Source organism: Tursiops truncatus, chromosome 3, assembly GCF_011762595.2.
Source record: "Tursiops truncatus isolate mTurTru1 chromosome 3, mTurTru1.mat.Y, whole genome shotgun sequence".
Taxonomy (NCBI): domain Eukaryota; kingdom Metazoa; phylum Chordata; class Mammalia; order Artiodactyla; family Delphinidae; genus Tursiops; species Tursiops truncatus.
Window position 1 is genome coordinate 30,235,024 of NC_047036.1, and position 26,771 is coordinate 30,261,794.

Consider the following 26,771-nt stretch of genomic DNA (forward strand, 5'->3'; position numbering starts at 1 on the left):
AGCCTACATTTAAAGAAAGTGACTGTGTTCTTAGGAAGGTTTAATTTTATATATATATATATATATATATATATATATATATATATTTTTTTTTTTTTTTTTTTTTTTTTTTTTTAATGAAAATGTTAAAAATTCCAGAAACTCAAAAGGCAATTACTGGGAGTTTCCTGGTGGCCTAGTGGTTAGGATCCTGGGCTTTCACTGCCGTGGCCTGGGTTCAGTCCCTGGTCAGGGAACTAAGATCCCATACGCTCTGGGGTGAAACCAAAAAAATAAAATAGAATAAAATTTTTTAAAAAAATTACTTTGTGGAACAATATCACAGGGGAAAAAAGTGTTTAACTTTCAAATAATACAACATAGATTTGGTACTTATAAGTTGCTATTAAAAATAGTATAAATCGGTTAAATTAAAAGAAAATTATTTTTCATGTGTAGGTTCATCAATTCAGTAACAAGTCAACAGAGATGGCTTTAAGAGTGGCATCTCTTGATTACCTTGGAACTGTTGCTGCACGACTGAGGAAAGATGCTGTTACAAGCAAAATGGATCAAGGGTCTATAGAACGAATTTTAAAACAGGTATTGAGATAAAGAATTTGAATTTGGGGGATAAGTAATAGTTAAGTACTTTTTTTAGATATTCTTCTGTTAGTGTTGCATTTTATTTTGTAGATTCAGAATAAAATGTTACTCCTAAAAATGGGCTTTTTCAAAAGCTCCACTGAGAAAATTTATACCGTAGGGTGAATTATGTGTAATAGGAACTTTCAGATGATTTATATAATCCTTAATTTACTTTCTTTTTGTGAACTACTGTTATGAATGTATGATGCTATTTTTCTATTTGGTTTAACAATACCTTTTTTTTTTTTTTAAACTATGGACGAGATGGTAGTAATACTAAAAGTTACTTAAGAAAATTGATAGGTAAATAATCTCTAATCATACCATGCACAATGTTTTCATTTTCTTTCTACTCTTTTTTCTTTTTTTAATGTCCATAACCATATCCATTGCTGGCCATGACAAATGCCTCTAATTTTTTTTTCTTGTTACTATACTTTGTATTTTGAAATAATTTTAAACTTACAGAAAAGTTTTAAGACTAGTACAAAAAGTTCCCATTAATCTTTCACCCAGATCCCTTACTGGTTGACATTTGCTTTATCATTCTTTTTCAAAATACACACGCATATGTATCTGTATATGCATTTTTATTTTCTTCTGAACCATTTTGAGCAGACAGGATGCCCCCATGACCCCTGAATTTCAAAGTGTGATTCCCTGGACAAGCAGCACCAACTTTTACATCACCTAGGAACTTGTTAGAAATGCAAATTCTCAGGACTCTCTCTGGAACTACTGAATCAGAAGCTCTGGTGGTGGGGACAAGCAGTCTGGTTTAACAGACCCTCCAGGTGATTCTGTTGAATGCTGAAGTTTGAGAACCACTGCTTTGTGTATGTTTTCTACGAACAAGAACTCTCACTTAAATATCCACAGTACAGCTATGAAAAGCAAGCAATTACCATTAATATAATACTACCATTTAATGGAATATTACCATTCCTGTTGTATTTGATAGATTATCATTTGTTGCTGTCATTATTGTAGCACTCAAATTGAACTAGATTTGACCAGTGGGAGCCCCTTTAAACTGCCTTTTGTATCTTTTTGATATCTTCCCATCTTTCCTTGAGGACTTTGTGGCCCAAGATGTTTCAGACTCATCTTTTACTTTCCTTGTGCCAGCCCTGGAATCAGCCATTTCTCCAAGTATTGCTGATTCCTTTCATTGAAGAACGGTAACTAGGTGATTTTCAGTATTTCTGAGAGTAGACCTAGGACCTCTTATTTGCCACATACGACCATGTACTGTACACTGTAAAACTTGAGGGGAGTGATCCTTGGTAAATATTTTTATGACTCTTGACAGACTTCCGAAAAGCTTTTGGAACTTTACAGTGTACTAGTTTACAGTTCTATGACTAATTTCTGAATGTATCCATTTCACTATACTCCAAGAACATAGGTTATTCTAATCTTTGTTTTCTACTTAGATATATTCTTAACCATATATTTGGCATTTCACATGGTAAACCAGAAAATAAGCTATAGACATTAATGTCAACTCAGAGTTAATTTCTCCTTCTGTATTGTTCTTGACAGAACCAAAGACTCAGTCCCTTTCTGATTCTAGATCAAATGCACAGCTCAAATATACCTACTGTATATTTAATATCCTACATGAAATAAAGTACTATTTTATGTTAATTGCAAATAAAAATATTTCCCTTTCAGAATGTTTTTTTAAAATAATATCCCAAAGACACCTGTAACACATAATAATTCAGGCAATAATTAGTTTCCATTTACTAGATTAAAAGTTTGGAATTATCTCTTACCAAACAGAAAACCAGTGCTAGACCTTCCTACCTCTGAAGATTTACATACATGTTGTTCTAATAATTATTATGTCAGCTACTTACGAGCTTCTTTAAAGAAAGTTAACATGTAGTTCATAAAAATAAAGGTTAACCTCAGCTCTTAGTACACTTCAGCTATCGATATATAACGTTTTTCAAAAATAGTATTCTTCTGTTTCTTCCTATACTTATATTTTTATCATTTATCAGATTTTTCCCTCAGATTTGTATGTGCAACTGGATGATTTGTTAAAAAACATTAGTAATATCTTTTTCGTTACTACTTGGTTTATTTTGTAGGTTTCAGGAGGAGAAGATGAAATCCAACAGTTGCAAAAAGCATTGCTTGATTACTTGGATGAAAACACTGAGACTGATCCTTCACTAGTGGTAGGATTCTATTCTCCCTTTTTATTGGAGAGTTTACATGTTTGTTTCAAACTTGGTCTGTAAGAAAATTGAGAAGTGTTGTGAAGAGGAAAGTTGTATTGGAATCTTGATTTATAAAACGGGTACATGATAGTCTAAACGAAAAAGAGTGATTATGGAATGATTTGTCTTAAATGGAATTCTGGTACAGATATTGTAGTGTACTAAAATTGTGTGACATGGGAAATATTTAGAAATCTTTCCATAGGTTATCTTTGAGACCAAGTGATATCATTTGTCCAGGTGGTGCATGAGATGATCTGTTAGCATATAAAAAGAATATTAGAATTTTATATCTATATTTATTTTTAACTATAATCCTTAATTCTGTTTTTTTATATATTAGGTATCCAGAATATTAGTAAAAGAAGTTTATATGTAAAATTTATATACTATATTGGGGCACTTTTTAGTTTTTTTTTTAATTGATGGGATATGCATCTAAAGTGGTTGGAGATAACTAAGCTGTTCAGCCAACTACTGCAGGTTTTCAGTCTTCGTGGAAAGGAACAGATTATACAGTGATGTACGTCCATTATTTCTCAATAAAAGTGAAAAAATAAACAGGAACAGATTAAAAGGAACAGATTATAGGTGTACCTTAGTGTTAATATATTTCAATAATAATTGGCTATGTATTTCTTGAAGAAGTAAGGTGAAATTTTGAAAATAACTATAGAGTCTTCTACCTTCAGCATTTTATCCATGTGTTCTAAACTTCTCTAGTTGACCCATCATCTCTAATTTTACTAACTCGTTGTGTGATACCGTCCTTAGTTAAGTAGTTATAGTAGTATTGTAGACTTAATACAGTTGTGTTTATAAAATTATCTTTTGATGTCATTGATATAACAGTTAGGACAAAGTAAAATAATAAGTTTTATATCATTTAGATATTCTAAAAGTTCTAGCTTTCTTAAAATCTGTCTTTATCTGATGGAAGTTTTTTTAAAGTAAACCTTGATATTTGTATTCCTGATTGTGAACACTTTATCAGTAGGTTGGAAATTTTGTTACTAATTTCATCAAACTCAAATCTCACCAAATTTCTTTCCAGTTTTCTCGTAAATTCTATATAGCTCAGTGGTTCCGTGATACAACTCTGGAAACAGAAAAGGCGATGAAATCACAAAAAGATGAAGAATCATCTGAAGGAACACATCACGCAAAGGAAGTTGAGACAACTGGTCAAATTATGCATCGAGCTGAAAATCGGAAAAAGTTTCTTAGGAGCATTATCAAAACCACACCTTCTCAGTTCAGCACATTAAAGTAAGATCCAAAGAGAAAACATCTTTACTTTTTCAGTTATCTCTTTGATATCTATTTACCTACTTTACAAAAAAATTAAATAAATTAAAATTTAATGACTTTTTGTTGCAGGATGAACTCTGATACTGTGGACTATGATGATGCTTGTTTGATTGTTCGATACTTGGCCTCTATGAGGCCGTTTGCCCAGAGCTTTGATATTTATTTGACACAGGTAAACTGGACCAGAATTCCTTATACAATGAAATTGATTTTTCTAATTCTGGTTACTTGCGTTTGAGTATGATGTCTATTCATTGTTGAGAACAGATATTTTAAAAAATCATGAAAGTAACATTTGTTTCTGTGTTCCATATTTGTTAAAATATCTTTGTTCTGCATGCCTTTTACCTATTGATTCTTGTTTTACAGATAAATGGATATGTATCTGTATGGTACAGGTAGAGTGATGGTATATAGGTAGAGTGATTGATGTTATAAAAATATTCAATTCCAAGTTATTATTTAAATGATACTAAATATCCTTGATTAAAGTTACAGATAGGAAGGTTTCAGTGGGGCTACAGGTTCTTGCAGATGAAGCATAGCAATAAAAAACAGGTTTAATTGAGAATGCCAGGATAAAGGAAAGTCCCTAAAGCATAGAATGCCATACCATGTTTTAAGTTAAAGCTTTGGATCAGTAAGATAACAGATCTTTTACTCACTTATATAAAAATTAAAGGAAAGTGAGTATGATATTTATTTTAATTTTTTTGCATGTTTTCTTTCTATATTTTGTTAAATGTTATGTGTTCTAAAATTGATGAAAATGTCAATATTTGCTTGGCAGATCCTTCGAGTTCTTGGTGAAAATGCAATTGCCGTTCGAACAAAAGCCATGAAGTGTTTATCTGAGGTTGTTGCTGTAGACCCCAGTATTCTAGCAAGGGTAAAGAGGAGCACAGATGATTCTTTTTATTTGAGTTTTCTATTCAAATTAAAATATTCGTTCTACTTAGTATAAATTACGTTTTCTTTATTTTTCTTTAGCTGGATATGCAGCGAGGAGTTCATGGACGATTGATGGATAACTCCACTAGTGTCAGAGAAGCAGCAGTAGAATTACTAGGTCGATTTGTCCTTTGTCGACCTCAGCTTGCTGAGCAGTATTATGATATGCTGATTGAAAGAATATTGGTATGTTTGTTATGTCATTTTTATTGTAATTTATGAGTATAATTTTGCCTTCCTAATGTCACTTTTTAAAAATGTTAAGCTAGAAATGTAGATATCAATTATGTATTTATATTACCTAATCTGTAAACTATAGCAGCTTTCTAAAGAAGGACATATTTCAAGAGGAGGGCTGCTCAATATTGTAAAACAAATCATTGGCAAAAATTGGATTCCTTTTTACAGTTACTCTTGCCTTTTGATTATGCCAGTTTACAATGAGTAAATGATAGGAGCTACATGGCATAGTTAAATATTTTGGACAGGAATGTAGAGTAATTATATATGTACATATATAAACAGGAAGAATTGTTTCAGTGAGAACTAGGTATAGAACTTTGGTGTCTGACAGTATTTTTGGCCATTATGTATATTCGCATGTTTCCTGAAAGCTGAATTATGACAAGCTCAGATACCTGCAAGTTAAACAAGAAAGTCATTTGAGTCTTAAGACCAAACTTAAGAAACACTATTCTAAGATATTCTTTTCTTCTATGTCATTGAATTCTCTGGCCCTGAAGTATTTCCCTGGAAAATGAAAGAATGAAAAAATGAAACACTGGCATTACAAAATATCTGTAGAATTTTCATACCACCCACTGCGGACATATTGATTTCTTCTGTAACTCAACAGAGATGCATTAGGTACAGGATTAGGTATTTCTGAAATGATAAGAGTTTATTTTATCACCTTTAGCCCAGCATTAGAATACAGTGGGACTGAGAGTTACAGATAATTTCATCTTCAACTAGCATAAAATCTTGATGGAAACAAAGAATTTTAAGGAAAGAGTGGAAGAATTTTTTCCATTTTAGTGCCTCACTCTTTTCAAGAGTGAAAGACAAACTCCTCAGGATTTTCAGATATAATGAACTCTGACAGTGTCTACCTTAGTAATGTATCCTAAAATATTTTCACAATTGCTAAATTGCATAATGGAAATAATTTTACAGAATAACTGTTCAATGCTTTTTATTTATTTTAAAAATGCTTTAATTATGAAAACTTGTAAAGTTAAAGAAAAATATTACAATGAACAGCCAAGTATCCACCACAATATTTCACCTCTATTTTTTTTAATATATAAATTTATTTATTTATTTTTGGCTGAGTTGGGTCTTCGTTGCTACACACAGGCTTTTTCTAGTTGTGGCAAGCGTGGGCTACTTTTCATTGCGGTGCGTGGGCTTCTCATTGCAGTGGCTTCTCTTGTTGCAGAGCATGGGCTCTAGGCACACGGGCTTTAGTAGCTGCGGCACGCAGGCTCGGTAGTTGTGGCTCGCGGGCTCTAGAGCACAGGTTCAGTAGTTGTGGCACATGGGCTTAGTTGCTCCACAGCATGTGGGATCTTACTGGACCAGGGCTTGAACCTGTGTCCCTTGCTTTGGCAAGCGGATTCTTAACCAGTGCACCACAAGGGAAGTCCCTCATCTCTATTTTATGTAGAGTATTCTCTAGCTCTTTTTTACACATATCCACCATGACATTGACTAATTTAAAAAGGCCAAGCCAGAGACTTCGCTGGCAGTCCAGTGGTTATGACTTCGCCTTCCGATGCAGGGGTGCAAGTTCCATCCCTGTTCAGGGAGCTAAGATCCCACATGCCTTGGGGCCAAAAAACCAAAAGATAAAACAGAAACAATATTGTAACAAATTCAATAAGGAATTTAAAAATGTTCCACATCAAAAAATCTTTTAAAAAAAGGAAAATATCATTAAAAAATAAATAAATAAAAATAAAATAAAATGGCCAAGCCAGTATTGTTATTTCCTCATGGTTTTTTTCATTTAATCTGTTCCTTTGTTTCTTATATTTACTATAAATCATAATATAGTGACAATGGTTTGAAAGAGTTAGGTTAAACATTTTTGTTAAATATACTTCATATGCTGTTTAAGCGCCAGACACTGTCCTAAAAGTTCCATGTTTGTTATCCCATTTAATTTTGGCAAGCTTATACTCTAGTCTTGTGTTCAGTGCCATTTCGTATTTTTCCATGTATTAGATATATTTTAAAAGCAAAGACAACATAATAAAATAACTTAAATTTATAGTAACATTAATAAAAGAGCATATAAAAAGGAAATATATAGACCATGTTTATCATGTTAATAAATAGTGTATATACTGCTTGTTGGTATTTTCTGATTTCATTTTACCAAATTTCCCACACCTAAGCATCTCAATTTTTCTGATGTTTAAAATACCTTTCTATTCCTAGGATACTGGTATCAGTGTCAGAAAAAGGGTAATAAAGATTCTAAGAGACATCTGTATTGAACAACCAACATTTCCAAAAATTACAGAAATGTGTGTAAAAATGATTCGCAGAGTGAATGATGAAGAGGGTATTAAGGTGAGATAAAAATGTTGACTACTTTAAATTTCATTTTTTAATTAATGTTTTAAATAATTTAAATGTTTATTTTATATAAATTTTGTTAGTTTACATATATATACTTTAAAGTGAATCATTTTAGATTATAAATTCAAGAAAAAGACATACTTATATATTTTTATTTCTAGATCTTGCATTAATTAATAAGATCTGATCTTAACCAATTTAGCAATTGTAATATTTAATATCATTGTAGAGATTGCATTGTATATAGGTAGTTTATTATCAAGTTAAATTTATTTTGATTTTCAAATGGTATATGCCTGGTTTTCTAAATTAGTAAATACTTTGTTGAAAGTTTAATCCTGAGTTCATTAGTGAATTTACGTATATATGATTGTCCCTATATTTCTTTTGGGGGTTTTTTCTTTTGTTTTTTAACAACTTCTCCCCCAAAAGTAGAAAAAATGTGTTTTTAGTTTGATTAAAAGCATTTGAATGTGTACTCTCCAGAAGTTCTATACTAGGCATCGTATTACCCATTTAAAATCATTGCCAAGTTGAAAAATATTATAATTTTTGTAAGTTAATTGCTGATTTAAAAAAAAAACTGAGGATGTCATACCAGTAGTTTCTGGTAATTTGTGTTTTGTTTAGTTATTTATAGGTTTTTTTTTTTTTTTAATAGTTCTGTTTTGGGCTTTAATGAGAATTGGGGGTTAAGAATTTTGCCACATTCATTGTAGTTACTTAGTTTGAAATTTTTCTTTCTTCTAGAAATTAGTAAATGAAACATTCCAAAAACTCTGGTTTACTCCAACTCCACACAATGACAAAGAAGCAATGACAAGGAAAATTTTAAATATCACTGATGTGGTAAGAAGGACTGGAACAAGGGTGGTCCCTGTGGATGCAAACCTCATTGAGGTCTGCCTTGTCTTACAAAGGGAGAGACAATGACAAGATATTTGGTTATTCTCTACTGCATCCCTTCCTTATATTTCTGGATGTACTCAAGGGATGCAAATAAGATGAGAGTGTTGTTTTCACCTAGCCCCACTTGTTGGCATCCACTGAGTTAAGCGCTGATATTAAAATTCTCCAGATTCTTCCAATGATTGAAAACTGAAAGGGAAAGGAGAAGTGGGTAAAAAGATAACAATAACCCATGGATGGCAACCTGAAATGAGATAGTAATTTCTACCTTTTTCAGAAAACATGAATTAAGATTAGTTTCATTATGTTTAATTATACACATAAGCCTCAATTTTTCTTGACCCAGAATACTGTTCATGTTTTGAACATAAGAAATTTTATATTATGGATTACATGATCAACTCTGTTTCACTAATGTCTTTAAATCTTCTATCTAGAAGGAAAATAAGAAGCAAACATTTCCATTTTTATTGTTTTTAGACCTTACAGATTTTTCTGATAGTATGTGATTCAATAATACTGTTCAGAATGTATACCATTTTTAAAATTTCAATACATTAATTTCTTGAATGTCTTCTAAGATATTTTTAGAATAAAGTTCTTTAACATGGTGAATTATTGGCTCACTGAAAAAATAGTTTACTCTAAAAATAATTTTTTTAATTTAGAACTTTGGATATTTATATACTTGAGGCTACAGCATAGCAAAAGTATATTTTAAAGTAAATTTCTAACTTTGATAGCTTCACCATTTCTCCCCTTAGGTTGCAGCATGCAGAGATACTGGCTATGACTGGTTTGAGCAACTTCTTCAAAACGTGAGTTTTTGTAGACTTTATGATTTAAAAGAAGTTTTTCAGTTATTTTTTAAGTATATACTTTGTGGTAGGGAAAATTTATTTCAATATATTAAGCTGAATGTTTTGGTTAATATCCCTGTTTAATGAATTGTTCAATTGCTTGCTACAAGTAAGTTTTCTAAATCACTAATATTGATATTCTGTCTTCCCATCCTTCTAGATAATTTTTTTATCCCTTTAATCTAGATGATAGACATGAGATCTATAAATAGGTATATAGATTACATTAAATATATATTTACATTATTTGACATGTTATAAAATATGTAGAATTTCCTATAGTAGTGCAGGATTAAACCACAATTAGTGTTCTTTAAAAATTTTGTAAATTGAAATGTGAATTTTTTTTATTTAAGAATTTTCAAATAGATAGAAGTACCCATCACCCAGCTTCAAAAATTGTTAGCACTTTCCTAATATCTTATTTATCTCTATCCCTCCCCCATCTTTTTTTTTTAATTTTTTTTTTTTTTGGCTGTAATACCTTTAAAGAAAATCCCATACTTTGTATCATTTCACCCATAAATACTTTAGTATTGATCTCTAACAGAAATGACTTTTTAAAAAATAACCAGAATATATTTATCATCTATATCAAAATAAATATTAATAAAATTATTTCCTAATATTTAATACCTTGTCGATGTTCACATTTCCCTGATTGTCTCAAAAATGTATTTTTATAGTTGGTTTGCAGTTGCTTTGGTTGACATGGCTGTTAAGTCTTAGTCTATAATAGTCAACCCTTCACTCCTTTTTTCATGCCACTTACATGTTTTCCTGTAGAGTGTCCCACATTCTGGATTTCATAGACCTCTTCTTTCTGGTGTCATTTAAGTTGTTCCTCTGTCCACCGTTTTTTTCTGTAAACTCTTAAGTTAGATCTAGAGGTTTACTAATACTGAAGTTCAGTTTTAGGAGTATAGACAGAAATACTTCACAGGCAATGCTAAATATTATTGCCTCACATCAAGAGGCACATAATGTTTGGTTGTTACATTTTCAGTGATTTTGATTGCCTGGTACATCTGTTATACAGTCTTTCAGGACTGGTTTTAAATGATCATTACCTAGATTCATTATTTTCAGTAGAAGTTGCAAAACACTGATTTTTTTTCTAGTTATTTTATTTATTCCATATTAATTAGCAAGGATTCTTCTTTAAAGAGGAATTTTGTCCTAATATTTGGCTACTGTAAAATATAGTTTGTACAGGAAGGGCAGGAGAAATACTTTATTCTTTTCCATTACTTAATCAAGTTTCAGAATAATGAGTTTTCCTGTCAATATCAGTGTGAACTAAAAGATTTTTGTATCTCTGTATTTTAATTTATTGCAATCATAATTCTTTTTGAAGCTCAAATTGTCCCGTGTTTGCCCAGTGGTAGTCCCTTCAAATGGATCTTGTATCTTTTTGGTATAAACTCATTATTCTTCTGTAGCCTGATTACTTTCTGCCTCTAAAAGATGCCCCAGACTCAACTTATACATTTTCTGTCCCAAACCTGAAATCAACCATTTTTCCAAAGAGCCATGAATCCCTTTGGTGGGAATAATCTGGGTGCTGTGGATGTTCATTGCTAACAGGTTATCATAGCTTTGGGCCTTTTCAGAGGATAGAGCTAAAAGATATATATTTCTTAGAAAGAAAAACATAAATCAAGAATTTATATTGTTGTTTTTTTTTTTGTTTTTTTTTTTTTGCGGTACGCAGGCCTCTCACTGTTGTGGCCTCTCCCGTTGCGGAGCACAGGCTCCGGATGCGCAGGCTCAGCGGCCACGGCTCATGGGCCCAGCCGCTCCACGGCATGTGGGATCTTCCCAGACCGGGGCACGAACCCGTGTCCCCTGCATCGGCAGGCGGACTCACGACCACTGTGCCACCAGGGAAGCCCTGTATTGATATTTTTAATTCAAATTTAAGATTATGAGATTCTGCTTCTTTGATTTTATTATTTCCTTTAGGCTAAAAATCTTATTTCCAAGGAAATGGACATAATTTCCTATTTGCTTTGCCCTACTATATTGACAGTAAGATTACTGGATACAGTTTAAGATTTTTTTTTTTTATCTGTAGCTCACTAAACATATACCATTAAAAATCTATCATGAAGTAATTTTTTCTGTTCGATTATGTCAACAATTTACTATCTGTTAAGTCTGTTTACTTTTTTATTTTTAATAATACTTTTAGTAATAAAACTATATTTAGCAATATTTTTAACAATCAATCAAAATTATTTTATTGAGGCATAATTTACATGCAAAAATATTCACCAGTTTTAGGTGTACATTTTGATTAACTTTAGTAATTATTTACAGTGATGTAAAGAATATCACTCTTAAAAGCTTCCTTGTGCCTCTTTGTAGTTGATCCTCTCCCCTTGGCCCTTGGAAGACACTGATTCACTTTTTGTCACTACAGTTGTCCCTCTTGTAGAATTTCATATCAGTAGAATCATACAACATGTAGTCTCTTGTGTTTGACTTCTTTTAACTAGCAGAATGTTGCTGGTGTATTAATGTTTTATTCCTTTTTATTGCTGAGTAGTGTCAATAGTATGGATGTATCATAATTTCTTTATTCACAAATTTATGGACTTTTGGGTTGTTTTCAGTTTGGACTATTATGAATAATCCTGCTATGAATATTGGTGTGCAAGTTTTTGTGGGGATAGGTGATTTCATTTCTCTTGGGTAAATTCCTGTGATCGTAGTTGTTGGGTCATGTGGTGAGTGAGAAACTGCCAAGCTGTTTTTCCAAAATGGCTGAACCATTTTGCATTTCCACCAGCAATGTTCCAGTTGCTCCACATCCTCACCAGTACTTGGTATTGTCATTCTTTTTAACTTTAGCCCTCTGGTAGTATGTAGTAATATGTTGCTTTTAAAAAAATTTTAAGATGCCTTTTTTAAGCATCCTCATGGTGTTTGCCTCTGTTATCCAGTCTGTAATATCTTCGACTCTCTTCATCAGTCATCTTCCATTTTATAATTTTACATGATATATTTGACATCCTTTCCCTCCTAAGTCAAATAATTAGCTCTATATTATAGAGCCTTATGACTGTCTTAGTTATATTTATGTCAGCCATTCCAAAGGGGCATAATTCCTAGAAAACTCTACAACAACGTTTCATGTGATAATTGTAATAAAAGTTAAAGTAAGAATTAAGTATAGCTATCAGAAATGTCATTAGTTAGTATTAATAAAAAGAATCTAAGATACTATCCCTATGTGTTATTAGCAAGTTGAAAGTAGAAAAGAGAACACTAGATTTATAATCTCTTAGTAGTTTTATATTCTTTATATCTTTACTCTCTAGTCCTCTTTTAGTTCATTGCTTTCTGTTGCTCCCTATTCATTGCTTTCCTCCTTTAGTTTCTGCCAACAATTTAGTTTACCAAAATGACATTGTGACTTTCTGATACAGTCATTAGACTAGCAGAGTTTAGTTTAATGAAATAAAGAAAACTAAAAAATATTTATATAAATACATCTGATGGAGATATAACCACTCTTAGCAGTTGTAACAGCACTGTGCATAAATTTTAAGAGAAGCTGGGAAGGATACATAGAAGGGACTACTGGAATTGTTTGAAATTCTTGAATCAAAAATAATTAGCACTCTTACTGTTTCCACATGGATTCATGTACACACATTCCATTCTGTCCAATTTCAGATATTTCTCATTATTATTTTTATGTTGGGTCGGCTTCGTATAGATCAGTGATTCCCAATTCATGGAATATGATTTCCTAGGCAAACTTGAAGTACTACATGAAATAGCTTCATATTTACACAGGCATCAAACTCTGTCCACTAAGTACATATACACATTTTGTAAATGTATGGAAATTCAATTCCCTTATAACTTAATGAATTCATAGCTTTTTTGTGATTTTTTTTCCAGTAGTATGTGAAAGAAAAAGTTCTATCATGAAAGTCCTTACATTTTTTTTATTTCTAAAAAATGGTTCAATTAATTTAAACCACTGTCATAGCCTATGGTGGGTACACAGAATTAATTTTACAGAGCCACTCATTGTCATCGTTTATGATCTAAGACTACAGCCTTTTTTTAGTTTACAAGAAAATGCAGGCAATGAAAAAACTTGAATAAACTATATTTCATCTGTTCCTGGCCTTTGTAGTCCAAAACAAGATCTCCTTCTTGAAGTTTACAATCAAATACTCTTATTGCCATCAATCAGTGAATGAATAGAGAAACCGATATACCCATACAATTTGATAGTGCTCCACATCATAAAGGAACAGACTGCTGATACATACAGCAACATAGACGGTCAATGAAAACACTGCAGAATGAAGGAAGCCTTACACAGAGGAGTACATACTCTGATTCCATTTATATGAAGTTCGAGGAGAAGCAAAACTAATCTGTATTGGAAAAAATCAGAGGAGTGATTGCAGGGGTCAGGGATTGACTCAGAAGGGACATGTATTAGTCATGTTTCTCCAGAGAAACAGAACCAACAAGATACTGAGAAAGGGAGACAGATTTATTATAAGGAATTGGCTTATGTGATTGTGGAGGTTCTTAAATCCCACAGTCTGCTGTCTGTAAACTGGAGACCCAGAAAAGCCCCTAGTATGTAGTTTAGTCTGTGTCCTAAGGCCCGAACCACGGAAGCTGATAGCATAAATCCCAGTCCAAATGTGGGAGGAGACCAATGTCCCAGCTCAAGTACTCAGAAAATGGTTGGATTCTCCCTTCCTCTACCTTCTGTTCTATTCAGCCCCACCCACACTGGAGAGGGCAGTCTCCTTTGCTGAGTTCACGAATTCAAATGCTAATCTCATTTAGAACCACCTTTACTCACCAACACATCCAGTAATAATGTGTAACCAGATAACTGGGCATCCCTTGGCCCAGTCAAGTTAACACTTAGAATTAACCATCACAGTTCTACCCTTTGTTAACTTGGTACCCATATACATCTACTTAAACCATACTAAATCTCCAAATAAAGACAATAACAAGGTCATGGTTCTACCTAACATGATACAACTATCATGCATGTAACCAAAAATGCACCAACCCCTTCCCCAGAAGAAGTCCTTGAGTGATGTTTACTCTTCTTGATATCCCATAATTTAAGTACTGTGATGTCAGATTAACAACATTTAAATACTGTGATATGAAGTCAGTACACTTTATGTTATGTGATAAAGGAATAAGCGGGGGGTGGGGAAGAAAGATATTTTCTCACTTTCCCTCTCCCCCACTTCTGTACACACAACACACACACACACGCACACACACACAAATGTATTCATGACAAAATAAGTAGGAAATACTCATGGCAATTGAAGTCCTTATTTCTATAACTGGTAATGTGATCACAGCTGGTATAATACTAAGAGATGGCCTAAGGGATCTCTTGTATTCCAGACATACTCTTCCGTACCTCCATTATAGAGTAGTACTCCAGTTTCTTCTTGGTAGTCAGGATCAATCACTCCATCCAGAACCCTAACTCCCTTCTTTGTTGTTGATTCAGAAGCATGAGGAGCACACAGTAGTTGGGTGACAGTACTAACTTTCAGTTCAGTGGGATTATGGTTGTGTTTCCTGGTAGAAACATTCCCTCTCTAGAACCTCTCTCTAAGCCAGCAGAGCATAAAGTAGATGGAACAGAAGCAAAAATTTTGCTAATGGGTCACTAGGGGTAATAGTGAGTGATGCCCCTCAAATTTCCACCTCTTGATTCCTGGACTAATCCTGGCTATGGACTAAACAGCACCATGTATCAGTGCTGACTCAGAGCATAAGAGCCTGCTGGAGAATCTTGCCTGAGCCATTGCAGGATATTGCCACCTATCTGGTGCTGTAACTGAATCTTTAAAGGGACATTCCACATTCTATCAAGTCAGCTGTTTCAGAATAGTCGGGAACATGAGCATGGGCTCGTTGCTACACTTCTTTTGCTGTGAAGTGAGTTTCTTAATCAAAAGCAATGCTGTTGGGAGTACCATTATGGTAGATAAGGTATTCTGTAAGTCCGCAGGAGATAGTTTTGGTAGAAGCATTGCCTGCAGGAAAGGCAAATCTGTATCCAGAGTGTCTATTCCAGTAAGAACAAAATGCTGCCTCTTCCATGATGGAGGCAGTCCAGTGTAATCAACCTGCCACCAGGTAGCTGGCTGATCACCACAGGAAATCATTCCATATGAGGGACTCAGTGTTGGTCTCTACTGCTGGCAGGTTGGGCACTCAGTGGTAGCCATAGCCAGTGTGGCCTTGGTGAGTAGAAGTCCATGTTGCTGAGCCTATACATGGCCTCTATCTCTGCCACCATGGATAGTTTGTTCATGAGCCCATTGGGTGATGACAGGAGTGGCTGGGGAAAGAGGCTGATATCCTCAGAGAAGGTATCTGCAGAACAGGTCATCCTATCCACTTGATTTTTTTTTTTTTTTTTTTTTTTTATTTTTTATTTTTTTATTTTTGCTGTATGCGGGCCTCTCACTGCTGTGGCCTCTCCCGTTGCGGAGCACAGGCTCCGGATGCACAGGCTCATCGGCCATGGCTCACGGGCCCAGCCGCTCCGCGGCATGTGGGATCCTCCCGGACCGGGGCACGAACCCGCGTCCCCTGCATCAGCAGGCGGACTCCCAACCACTGCGCCACCAGGGAAGCCCTCCACTTGATTTTTAAAATCCTCTTCTGCTAAGGTTACCCTTTGGTGAACATTCATGTGGGATATAAGTATTTTCATGGATTTTGCCCATTCAGAGATGTCTCCACATGCCTCTTCCCCAGATTTCCTTATCAACAACTTTTCAATCATGTTCCTTCCAAGTCCCTGACCATCCAGCCAAACCATTGGCCATGACCCATGAATCAGTATATAATCACACATCTGGTCATTTCTCCTTCCAAGCAAAGTGAACAACCAGATGCACAGCTTCAAGTTCTGCCCAGTGGGAAAATTTCTCTTCACCACTGTCCTTCAGGGATGTCCCAGAAAGGAGTTGTATTGCTACAACTGTCCACTTTTGGGTTGTACCTGCATATTGTGCAGACCCATCTATAAACCAGGCCCAAGTCTTCTCTTCCTCTGTCATCTGACCCTAGGGTCTTCCCCATGGTCAGCTGAGGCCATAGGTGCAAGCTGGGAGAGAGAAGGTGGTGTAGCAGAAGTGGGAACCACAGGCATTTAGGCCATTTTTTCAAGTGCCCCTTAGCCTGCTCTGACCTAATCATGTATATACCACGTACATTTGATAATAGAGTACTGCTTTTCACACCCAACTTTATGGCTTGGTGAGTCAGAAAACACCCAGTTCATGACAGATCGGAATGCATGATAATTTCGTGGCCCATGGCTAGGCAGTCAGTATCTACTGAGGCCCAGTAGCATGCCAAGAGCTATTTCTATGGAGGATGGCAAGCCTTTGCTCCGAAATCCTAAGGGCCTATACTGCAGTTCACCTATGGGGGCTTGCCAAAGACTCCAAACAGCATCCCTGTCTTCCATTAACACTTCAAGCACCACTGGATCTGCTAGATCATATGGCCCAAGTGGCAAAGCAACTTGCACAGCAGCCTGGACCTATTCCAGAGCCTTTTCTTCTGTTCTGGGCCCCACTCAACACTGGCAGCTTCTTAGGTCACTCAGTAAATGGGCCAGAATAATATACCCAAATGAGGAATTTGTTGCCTCCAAAATTCAAAGAAACCCACTAGATTTTGAGTCTCCTTTTTGGTTATAGGAGGGACCAGATGCAACATCTTATTCTTTACTTTACAGTGAATATCTCAACATACCCCACACCACTAAGCCCCCAGGAATTTCTTTGAAGTAAAAGACCTCTAAATTTTTGTTGGATTTATTTCCCACACTTTGACACGCGCATCTTACCAGTAAGTCTAGTGTAGTTGCTACTTTTTGCTTACTACATACAGTCAACATAATGTCATCAATGTAATGGGCCAGTGTGATATCTTGTTGAAGGGAAAGATAATCAAGAACATGCAAACTAAATTATAATGTATGGCTGGAGAGTTAATATACCTCTGAGACAGGGCAGTGCAGTGTATTGCCGGCCTTGCCAGCTAAAAGCAAACTGCTTCTGGTGGGCCTTTGACAGGGATGAGAAAAAGGCATCTGCCAGATCAGTAGCTGCACACGAGATCCCAGAGGATGTGTTAATTTGCTCAAGCACTGATACGTCATCTGGTGCAGCAGCTACAATGGAGTCCCGACCTGGTTAAGCTTATGCTGATTCACTGTCATTCTCCAGGATCCATCTGTCTTCTCAGGCCAAATAGGCAAGTTGAATAAGGATGTGGTCGGAATCACAACCCCTGCATCCTTCAAGTCTTTGGTGGTAGCACTAATCTCAGCAGTCCCTCCAGTGATACAGTATTGTTTTTGATTTACTATTTTCCTAGGTAGAAGCAGTCCTAGCGGCTTCTAGTTGGCCTTTCCCACCACAATAGCCCTCACTCCATTGATCAAAGAACCAACGTGGGGATTCTGTCAGCCTGTGAATAAATCTGTTCTAATTTTGCATTCTGGAACTGGTGAAATAACCAGAGGATGGGTTTAGGGACCCACTGGACTCACTGTGAAACAGACCTGAGCTATACCTTCATTGATCATCTGACCTCCATAAGCTCCTACTCTGATTGGTGGGCCACAGTGATGTTTTGGGTCTCCTAGAATTCGTGTCAGTTCAGAGCCAGTGTCTGGTAATCCCTAAAAGGTCTAATAATTTTTTTCCCCCAATGCACAGTTAACCTGGTAAAAGACTATAGGTTCCTTTGGGGAAGGTTGGAGACAGGATTAACAGTATAAATTTTCAGTAGTGCATGGAACTCCTTCCTCAAGAGGATTCTTCAAAGAATGCTGTGGATTGAATCTTTGTTGAATCTTCAACATAATGTTGAAGCTTAATACCCGGTGTGATGGTATTAGGAGATGGGGCCTTCGGAGGATAATTAGGTCATGAGGGTGGGGCCCTCATGAATCAGATTAGTGTCCTTCTAAGAAGAGACATGAGAGAAATTACCTGTCTGCTCTCTGCTGTGTGAGGATACAACAAGAAGACAGCCATCTTCAGGCTAGGAAGAGGATCTTCACCAGAAACCAACTATACGTTGATCTTGCACTTCCCAACCTTCAGAACTATGAGAAATAAATTCTATTGTTTAATCCACATAGTCTATGGTATTTGTTAAAGCAGCCCATACTAAGAAATTGGTATCAACAAGTGAGGTGCTGCTGAAATAAATACCTAAAAATGTGGAAGTGACTTTGGAATTGGGTAGTTGGTAGACACCAGAAGATTTGTGAGGTGCATACTAGAGAAAAACTGATATTGCTGTGAAGACATTTAAAGGCAATTCTGATGAGGGCTCAGAAAGAAAAGAGAAGAACTATAGGGAAAGCTTCCTTCTCTTTAAAGCATATATATAATCATGTACAGAATGTTGGTAGAAATATGGATGGTTAAAAGCCATTCTGATGAGGTCTCAGATGCAAATGAGGAACATGTTGACATTCTCAGTCAACAGAGAAAAGTGAGTCTTTGTTATAACGTGACAAAGAACTTGGCTAAATTGTGTTTCTGTTCTAGTGTTTTGTGAAAGGTAGACCTTCAAGTGATGAAATTGAATGTTTAGCTGAGGAGATTTCTAAGCAAAGTGTTGAAGGTGCAGCTTGATTTCTCCTGCCTGAGTTTACAATCAAATAGTGTCTGTCTCCATCAACCAGTGATGGGTTAAAAAAAACCTGATGTATCCATACAACTTAATAGTACACCATATCATAAAGGAACAAACTATTGATACATACAGCAACATGGGTAAATAATAAAAACATGCAGAATGAAAGAAACCTTACACAGAAGAGTACATATTATGATTCCACTTATATGAAGCTCTAGGAGAGGCTAAACTAATCTATATTGGAAAAAAATCAGAAGAGTGGTTGCAGGGGGCCAGGGATTGACTGGAGAGGAACATGAGGGGACTTTCAGGGGTGATGGTAATAATCTATATCAGTGGTTCTAAAAGTTATCAAGATTACCTGTGACTTGTTAGAAGTGAAGTTCTAAGGCTTTACCCCAGACTTAATCCATAACTCTGAAGTAGGAGCCCACCTAAACAAAGTCTCCAGATGATTCTGATATAAGTTAAAGATGGAGAAAGACTGTCCTTTATCTTGATAGGGAGTTTGACTTATATAGGTGAATACACTTAACAAAACCGGGCGAGTACACACTGAAGATTTGTACATATTTCATGTAAATTTTATCTCAAAAGGAAAAAAGAGGGCTTCCCTGGTGGCGCAGTGGTTGAGAGTCCGCCTGCCGATGCAGGGGACACGGGTTCGTGCCCCGGTCCGGGAAGATCCCACATGCCGCAGAGCGACTAGGCCTGTGAGCCATGGCCACTGAGCCTGTGCGTCCGGAGCCTGTGCTCCGCAACGGGAGAGGCCACAACAGTGAGAGGCCCGCGTACCGCAAAAAAAAAAAAAAGGAAAAAAGAGGAAATACACTGATGTCTGCAGCTTACTTTGAAATGCATCAAAAAGATGGATAGAGATGTGTATATGTTTACATATACATATGCACACATATATCTGTGCATGCATATCATGGGGCTGGTTTAACATCACATGTGTGTATGATTTAACATTAAACAAAAAATAATCATGTCAGGATACAGGAGAAATCGTTGATAAAATTTAATACCCTTGAATGATAACTTCTAGTAAACTAGGAATAAAATCTGACAGAGAATAAACTATAAAACCTAAAATGAAAATCGTGCAAAATGGAAAGATATTAAAAGATCTCATCAAAATCAAGAACAAAAAGTATTCATCAACCTGTCAAAGTGATTAAAAAATGTATATGGAAAAGTAAAGAGCTGAAAATAATTGTCACTTCTGAAAATGCAGGGACACTGATGTGCCTTAACACATATATCAGGACTTATTTTTAGAGATACAGTAATTAAGGTAGCATGGATTTTTCAATAAATGAGACTGGGTCAAGTGGCTATCCATAAAGATTTTTTTTTTTTTTAATTCTTCAACTCAGCAGTCAATTCCATATAGATTAAAGGAAATCTTTAAAACTTACAGAAGAAAGTATATGTGTGAATATATTTTTGACCTTTCTTAGGGAAGAATTTCTTAAGTCACAAAAGCCATTAACCTGGAAAGATTGATAAATTTCACTGCCTTAAAATGAGGAACATTTATGAATCAAGAAAACACAGGTCACAAACTGGGAAAGATATTTGATACACATATAGCTAACAAAGGATCATTGTTAAAAGTATGTAAAGAACTCCTGTCCTGCAAACCAGTATAAGGCAGGAGTCCTGGCAGGAAAACAGGAGAAAGTCATGAATAGGCAGTTCATAGAGGAGATAGCACACATGGCCTATAAGGTATTCAGCCTCATAAGTAATATAGGAAATACAAATCAAGACCCCATTTTACACCCATTTGATTGGCGAAAGTTGAAGTTCGGTGATAACAAATGATGGAGAAAAGATGGATTAAATAGCATCTCTTAAACACTGGCGCTGAGAAAATATTACAACAAAAGTTTTTAAATTTAGTATTATTTCATAAAGTTGAACTTTCATATATCCTATGACCCAGTAGTTCCACGCCAAGGTATATACCCAAGAGAATCTTGCATATGTGCACCAGGAGGCAAGAATGTTCATTATGCCACTAAAATTTTAATTAACCTATCTTCAGAAGAATGGATAAATGAATTGCAGTATGGACATAAAACGGCCTGTCGTATAGCAGTGAAAATGAATAAAGTTGTTTCATGCAACAACCTGGATTACAGTTAGTGACATGTTAAGTGAAAAAGGCACATCTCAGAAGACTACATCCAGTATGATACCTTTCAGAAAGTTGAAAATCCAGCAAAACTATAAACAGTATTTAGCTTAGACAATTTTTTTTAAGCAAAGAAATGGTAAAATTCCTGATAAGTGGTACCTTGAAAGTTAAAGAGGAAGATGGGATAAAGGAAGGAGCACATTGGGAAATATAAGTTATTGGAAATATTCTTGAGTTAGGTTCATAGTGCATCATTATATTTATAAGTAAATAAATTAAAAGGGCACATAACCAGTATTGGCAATGTCATGAACTAAAATTTATGACTAATACTTTTATGTAAACTTGATGTCTTGGAGAGCAGAAAGAAAAAACAGGCGAGGAGATTGTTTTCTACTCCTGCCTGAAAAAGACCAGACTAGCATATAATTTTAATAGCTGCTTAAGGTTGAGTTATAGAGCAGGACAAGGAGAATTTGCTGTTCAGAGTTGTAACTGGGTAAATTGAAGTTCTCTTGCTTACATTTATTTCTTTAAATTGGAGGGAGCAGGGGAAATGTGTGTGATATGTTATTCTGATTGCTATCAGTTTTAATCATCCACGCATATTGTAGTGAAAGTTTAAACTTGTGCTGTCCCATACTAGCCACACATGTTTTTTCATTTAAATTAACTTGAATTTTTATTTACTTTTAATTCCTCAGTTATACTACCCACATTTGAAGTGTTTTGTAGCTGCATGTGGCTTGTAGCAGCAATAATGGGCAGCACAGATATAGAACATATCCATCATTGTAGAAAGTTACATTGGACAGCACTGGAACTCTTTTCAGAAATTAAACATTTCAGTTTCTTTAATAGCTCCAGAATTGTATTAGCTATTCTTTATTAACAAAACAGATATACCTTAGATGACTTTACCATTGACCTCTGATTATTATGAAAGATTGGATTGGTTTTATTTTTTGGCTATAGTTAAACTGATCTCTTTTCCTCATATCATTATTCGTAACACTTTTCTAACACTGTTTATTAATAACTTGGTAAAAGATAACACAGGGAAGAAATCCAGCCTTGTGTTTTATAATTGCGAATTATAAGGTGCAATTCAGATGTAGTTACAATTATTTTAAAAATGTACTTAACCCATAATATACTTTCTTGAGACATCAAAGAACTTGAAATAATAAGGAATGGAATTCTCATTCTTTAAAATCATTCAACTAACATTGAGTGGTACTCTTAAAAGAAGGTCACCGTTCTCATTTCTCTCATATTCTACCTTAGGTCCTACACATAGCAATTTAAATAACTTCATACTAAAATTGTTTGAAAGTATCTATAAATTACTGGTTTATAAGATATTTTTAAATATTTGTTACATATTTTTGTTTATTAATTTGCATTTTCAGTATTAAATTGTTAATAACCAATTGAAAAGCTTATTACTTATGGACACATTTAATGCGTTTATATTATTATTGTCTAATGAATAATTATACTGGGATTTTTTTTTTTTTTATATATATACATATATAGTTGTTGAAGTCCGAAGAGGATTCCTCATATAAACCTGTGAAGAAAGCTTGTACTCAACTTGTTGATAACCTAGTTGAGCACATTCTTAAATATGAGGAATCTCTAGCTGGTAAGACATTTTATATATTGGTCGTTAAGTTGATTTTATAAGATATTTTAAAATACTTTGGGCACATTTCTCATTTTTGCCTTTAGCTCTGCTTAGCCTAATAATTAACTACTTCACTTTTAAATGAAATCTGTTTTTTGTTTGGTGTTGAATCCTAGGTTATATTGTTATGGTTGAGTAATATTATCTAGAGCAGTACAATAAAAGCATAGGACTTGTCTCTTCCACATACCTTTCAATAGCACATAATTTTAGATGTCATAATGAACAGGAATTAAAGTAAGTCCAGGGGCTAATATGTATTTAGCTAAATGCACTCATCCAAAAACTGTTCAATATCTTTTAAATTATATAAAATTTTCTATCAAAATGAAATTGTTTTAATTATTATAAAAATGTTTTTAAAAGATTTGTAGTATATACCTAATATCATTTATAATTATTATATAACATGTGCTTAATCTTGACCTAGAAAGCTCTTAATATTTTTAATTGAGAAATTCCTTAAATATTTAATATTTTATATTATTTATCACACTGTCAGTCACAAAATTGAAGTTAATGAAAATATAAATAATTATATAAAACTTATAAAAGTCATAATGGATATCTATTGCTTAAAAGCACACAAGACTAACATTATTTCCCATCCCCTGATGTACATTAATGAGGAACAATAGTCAGCCTCAGTCAGTTTTCAGAATTGGGGGCCAGTTGCCTCTATACAGAGGTATCATTTATGGTAAAATTGTTGATATTCTTTATATTTTTATTGCAGTTTTTTTTCTTTAATTTTTTTTTCATTTTCCATGTTTACCTCTTTTTCTTTGTATATTTTGTTGTTTCCCCTACTTCTCCCTATCCTAGATTTTAAGGGTGATACTGTTGTCACTTAATGTTAAAAAGTTTCTAATCTCCTCTAAAAACTCCTGAGAACCAAGAAACATTTTATCTCCTAACTAGCAACATTTTCCTCTCACCTGAACAGCATTTTGTTTACTTTTCTAATATAGCACTGGTCCACCTTCTTATCATTCCTGTCTTCTAACATTCTTCTGCCACAGCAGCATCTCTTTTTCTCCCCAGTACCCTTAAACACAGTATCACCTCAGCTAAATTGTCTTTGTCCTCCTTTGCTAATTTTCTTTCCCATACTCATTTCCATCCAGTTTTAGATATAATCAATACCATGTTTATTCTGAAAATTCCATCTCTAAACTTCCCAACTTTCATTCTACTTTTTAACTTCAGTCCTACTCCCCTCAGTGTAAAACTTGCCTTCCCTAGTGCAGCCTCCTTGTCCTTTATCCTTTACATATGTAATATAACAAAGAAAAAATGAAATGCAGGAAGTCTAGCATCATAAGAAATGCTAATCTGTTGTATTCAGGCATGCACTGAATCTATTCAGGGGATAGTATTGAGTAATTTAAATAATATTCTGTATAATTTCCATTGCCTTGTCATATTTTAGTGTCTTATTTCTCTGTTTGTTTTTCCAGACTCTGACAATAAAGGTGTGAATTCTGGACGATTGGTAGCTTGCATAACCACTTTGTTCTTATTCAGCAAAATAAGACCCCAGCTCATGGTTAAACATGCCATGACTATGCAACCATATCTTACCACTAAATGTAGTGTAAGTATTAGAGCTGTCCTATTTTTCTCTTATATAAACCATGTAGTAAATATTTTAAATTTAAAATTCACATTGTGTCATCCACATTTTCACTGACAGATGACAGTCATTTTCACTGACAGATCAACTGGGTTATGTACTCAAATGTTTGTTCTAATATTTATGGCAAGTTATCTACAAACATCCTTTTTCTGCTGTATTATAAATAAAGTTCAAGTCCCATTTCTTTGTGAACTCCTCAAGATAAATCCTCAGTAATGCTTAATAAACGTTGTAATTATCGTTAGGACTTAAAAGGTGAATGAGACAGAGTTCCTGTCACTGAGAAATTTACTGTCTTTCGGATTCTGATTTTGCTTTTCATTTGTCATTTTTGATATATTTTATTTATTTTTATAACGTATCAGTATATTGAATATGGAAGACCTAGGATCATCAGAGATGCTAGGCTGTTATTTTAAGTTAATATTACACATACTATATTTTCCTAAAATCAAATGTGAAGATTAAATATTACTTGAGTAAGATAATCTAGCAACTTAACATGACAGCTTGGTGAGTTAAGTGGCTTATTATAACACTAAATTTTAAAATACTCTAAAAAACCTATAAATGTAAATAGTTTTTTACTTACTATGTTCCCAGTGTTCCTAAGGAGCTAACTTGAACTGTTTACTAAATTTGTTTTGTTGCCACAGTCAGGTTTTTTTGGCGATCTAAATTAACAAATTCTAGGTGAAAATCTTCAGGATGTCCTGAGAAATTTTAAAGACAGAGGAAAGTACCAGAAGATAAATGCATTAAAAACAATATATAAAACAATATATAGGGCTTCCCTGGTGGCGCAGTGGTTAAGAATCCACCTGCCAGTGCAGGGGACATGGGTTCGAGCCCTGGTCCGGGAAGATCCCACATGCCGCGGAGCAACTAAGCCCGTGTGCCACAACTACTGACCCTGCGTGCCTAGAGCCCGTGCTTCGCAACAAGAGAAGCCACCACAATGAGAAGCCCACACATCGCAACAAAGAGTAGCCCCTGCTAGCCACAACTAAAGAAAGCTCGTGCGCAGCAGCGAAGACCCAATGCAGTCAAAAATAAAATAAATTTATTTTAAAAAAACAAAAACAATATATAGTACTTCTGAAAACAACATTTAAGACAACATTTAATTCTATCTTTAGGACTTAGATCTTGGTGTTAGATCCAGAAATAAATTAATATGTAATCTGTGGCTAATAATAATAGATAACATTTATTGAGCACAGTGCCAAACACTGTGAAGAATTTTACATACATTATCTCATTTACATTGTGAGGTCGGTACCGTTATTATCTCAGTTTTACAGATAAGGAACGAAAGCTTAGAGAATATAACTAACTTGCCTAGTGTCACACAGCTAACAAGTCCCAAAACTAGAATTCAACACCATGGCTTGCCTCTAGAATCTGAACTATAATGGAACCTTTATAAATTGTTTTAAAACAAGGTTACTTTGAAAACATTTTGTATAATTTGTTACGCATATATACATATTTTTATATATACACCAATATAGAGTTTTATATAAATAAGGCCATCTCATAAATACAATAGACACATTTTAAAATTGTTTTTGTTTTTTATATCCTACCCCCATCTTTATTCCTCCTCTTCTCAAGATAAGCAATCTGGAATATCCTTGCCACTTTATCCATGTTTCTATAATTGTAGGCACACATAGACATATAAACAAATGGTTGACCAGATTTTTTAAATATCAGGTCATGTTATATACATATCTGTTAGGCATTTTTACTAATCTCAAAACAACTGATATATGTTTAATTCATCCTTTTGAATGGCTACATAATATTCATTTTATGGACGTCCTGTGATTTATTTAACCATTTCCCATCTTGGCAGGTACTTATTTCCATTGTTTCCTATTGATAGCCACTACAAATGATTCCTTAATGATCATTCCTATTCATATACTTCTAAATACTGGTGCTTTTTTTCTTTTGGGGTAGATTCTGAAGAATTAACTTCCCAGATTGAGGGAATTTTTTTTTTAGTTTTGGTTTTGGTTTTGAATAGATCTTTCCAGATTGCTGGTGGACATGTTTCATAGCCTCTTTGGAAACCAGTAAATGACAATCTGTGTCATTTTTGTAC

General features: G+C 34.5%; 1 protein-coding gene across 5 annotated transcripts in view; it reads left to right on the top strand.

The window, feature by feature from the left end:
• The window catches only part of NIPBL (NIPBL cohesin loading factor), a 192,664-nt gene that overhangs the window by 139,462 nt on the left and 26,431 nt on the right, over positions 1-26,771 (top strand). For 4 of the 5 annotated variants that reach the window (XM_019930134.3, XM_019930132.3, XM_073802063.1 and 1 more), the window contains 11 exons: positions 439-582; positions 2,730-2,819; positions 3,916-4,130; positions 4,242-4,344; positions 4,963-5,061; positions 5,163-5,309; positions 7,569-7,703; positions 8,463-8,561; positions 9,386-9,439; positions 22,869-22,977; positions 24,480-24,616. In XM_019930134.3, coding sequence (XP_019785693.1) covers positions 439-582; positions 2,730-2,819; positions 3,916-4,130; positions 4,242-4,344; positions 4,963-5,061; positions 5,163-5,309; positions 7,569-7,703; positions 8,463-8,561; positions 9,386-9,439; positions 22,869-22,977; positions 24,480-24,616 — 1,332 coding nt within the window. The remainder of the gene's footprint in view (positions 1-438; positions 583-2,729; positions 2,820-3,915; positions 4,131-4,241; positions 4,345-4,962; positions 5,062-5,162; positions 5,310-7,568; positions 7,704-8,462; positions 8,562-9,385; positions 9,440-22,868; positions 22,978-24,479; positions 24,617-26,771) is intronic. The other variant, XM_033852794.2, reaches the window with a different exon arrangement.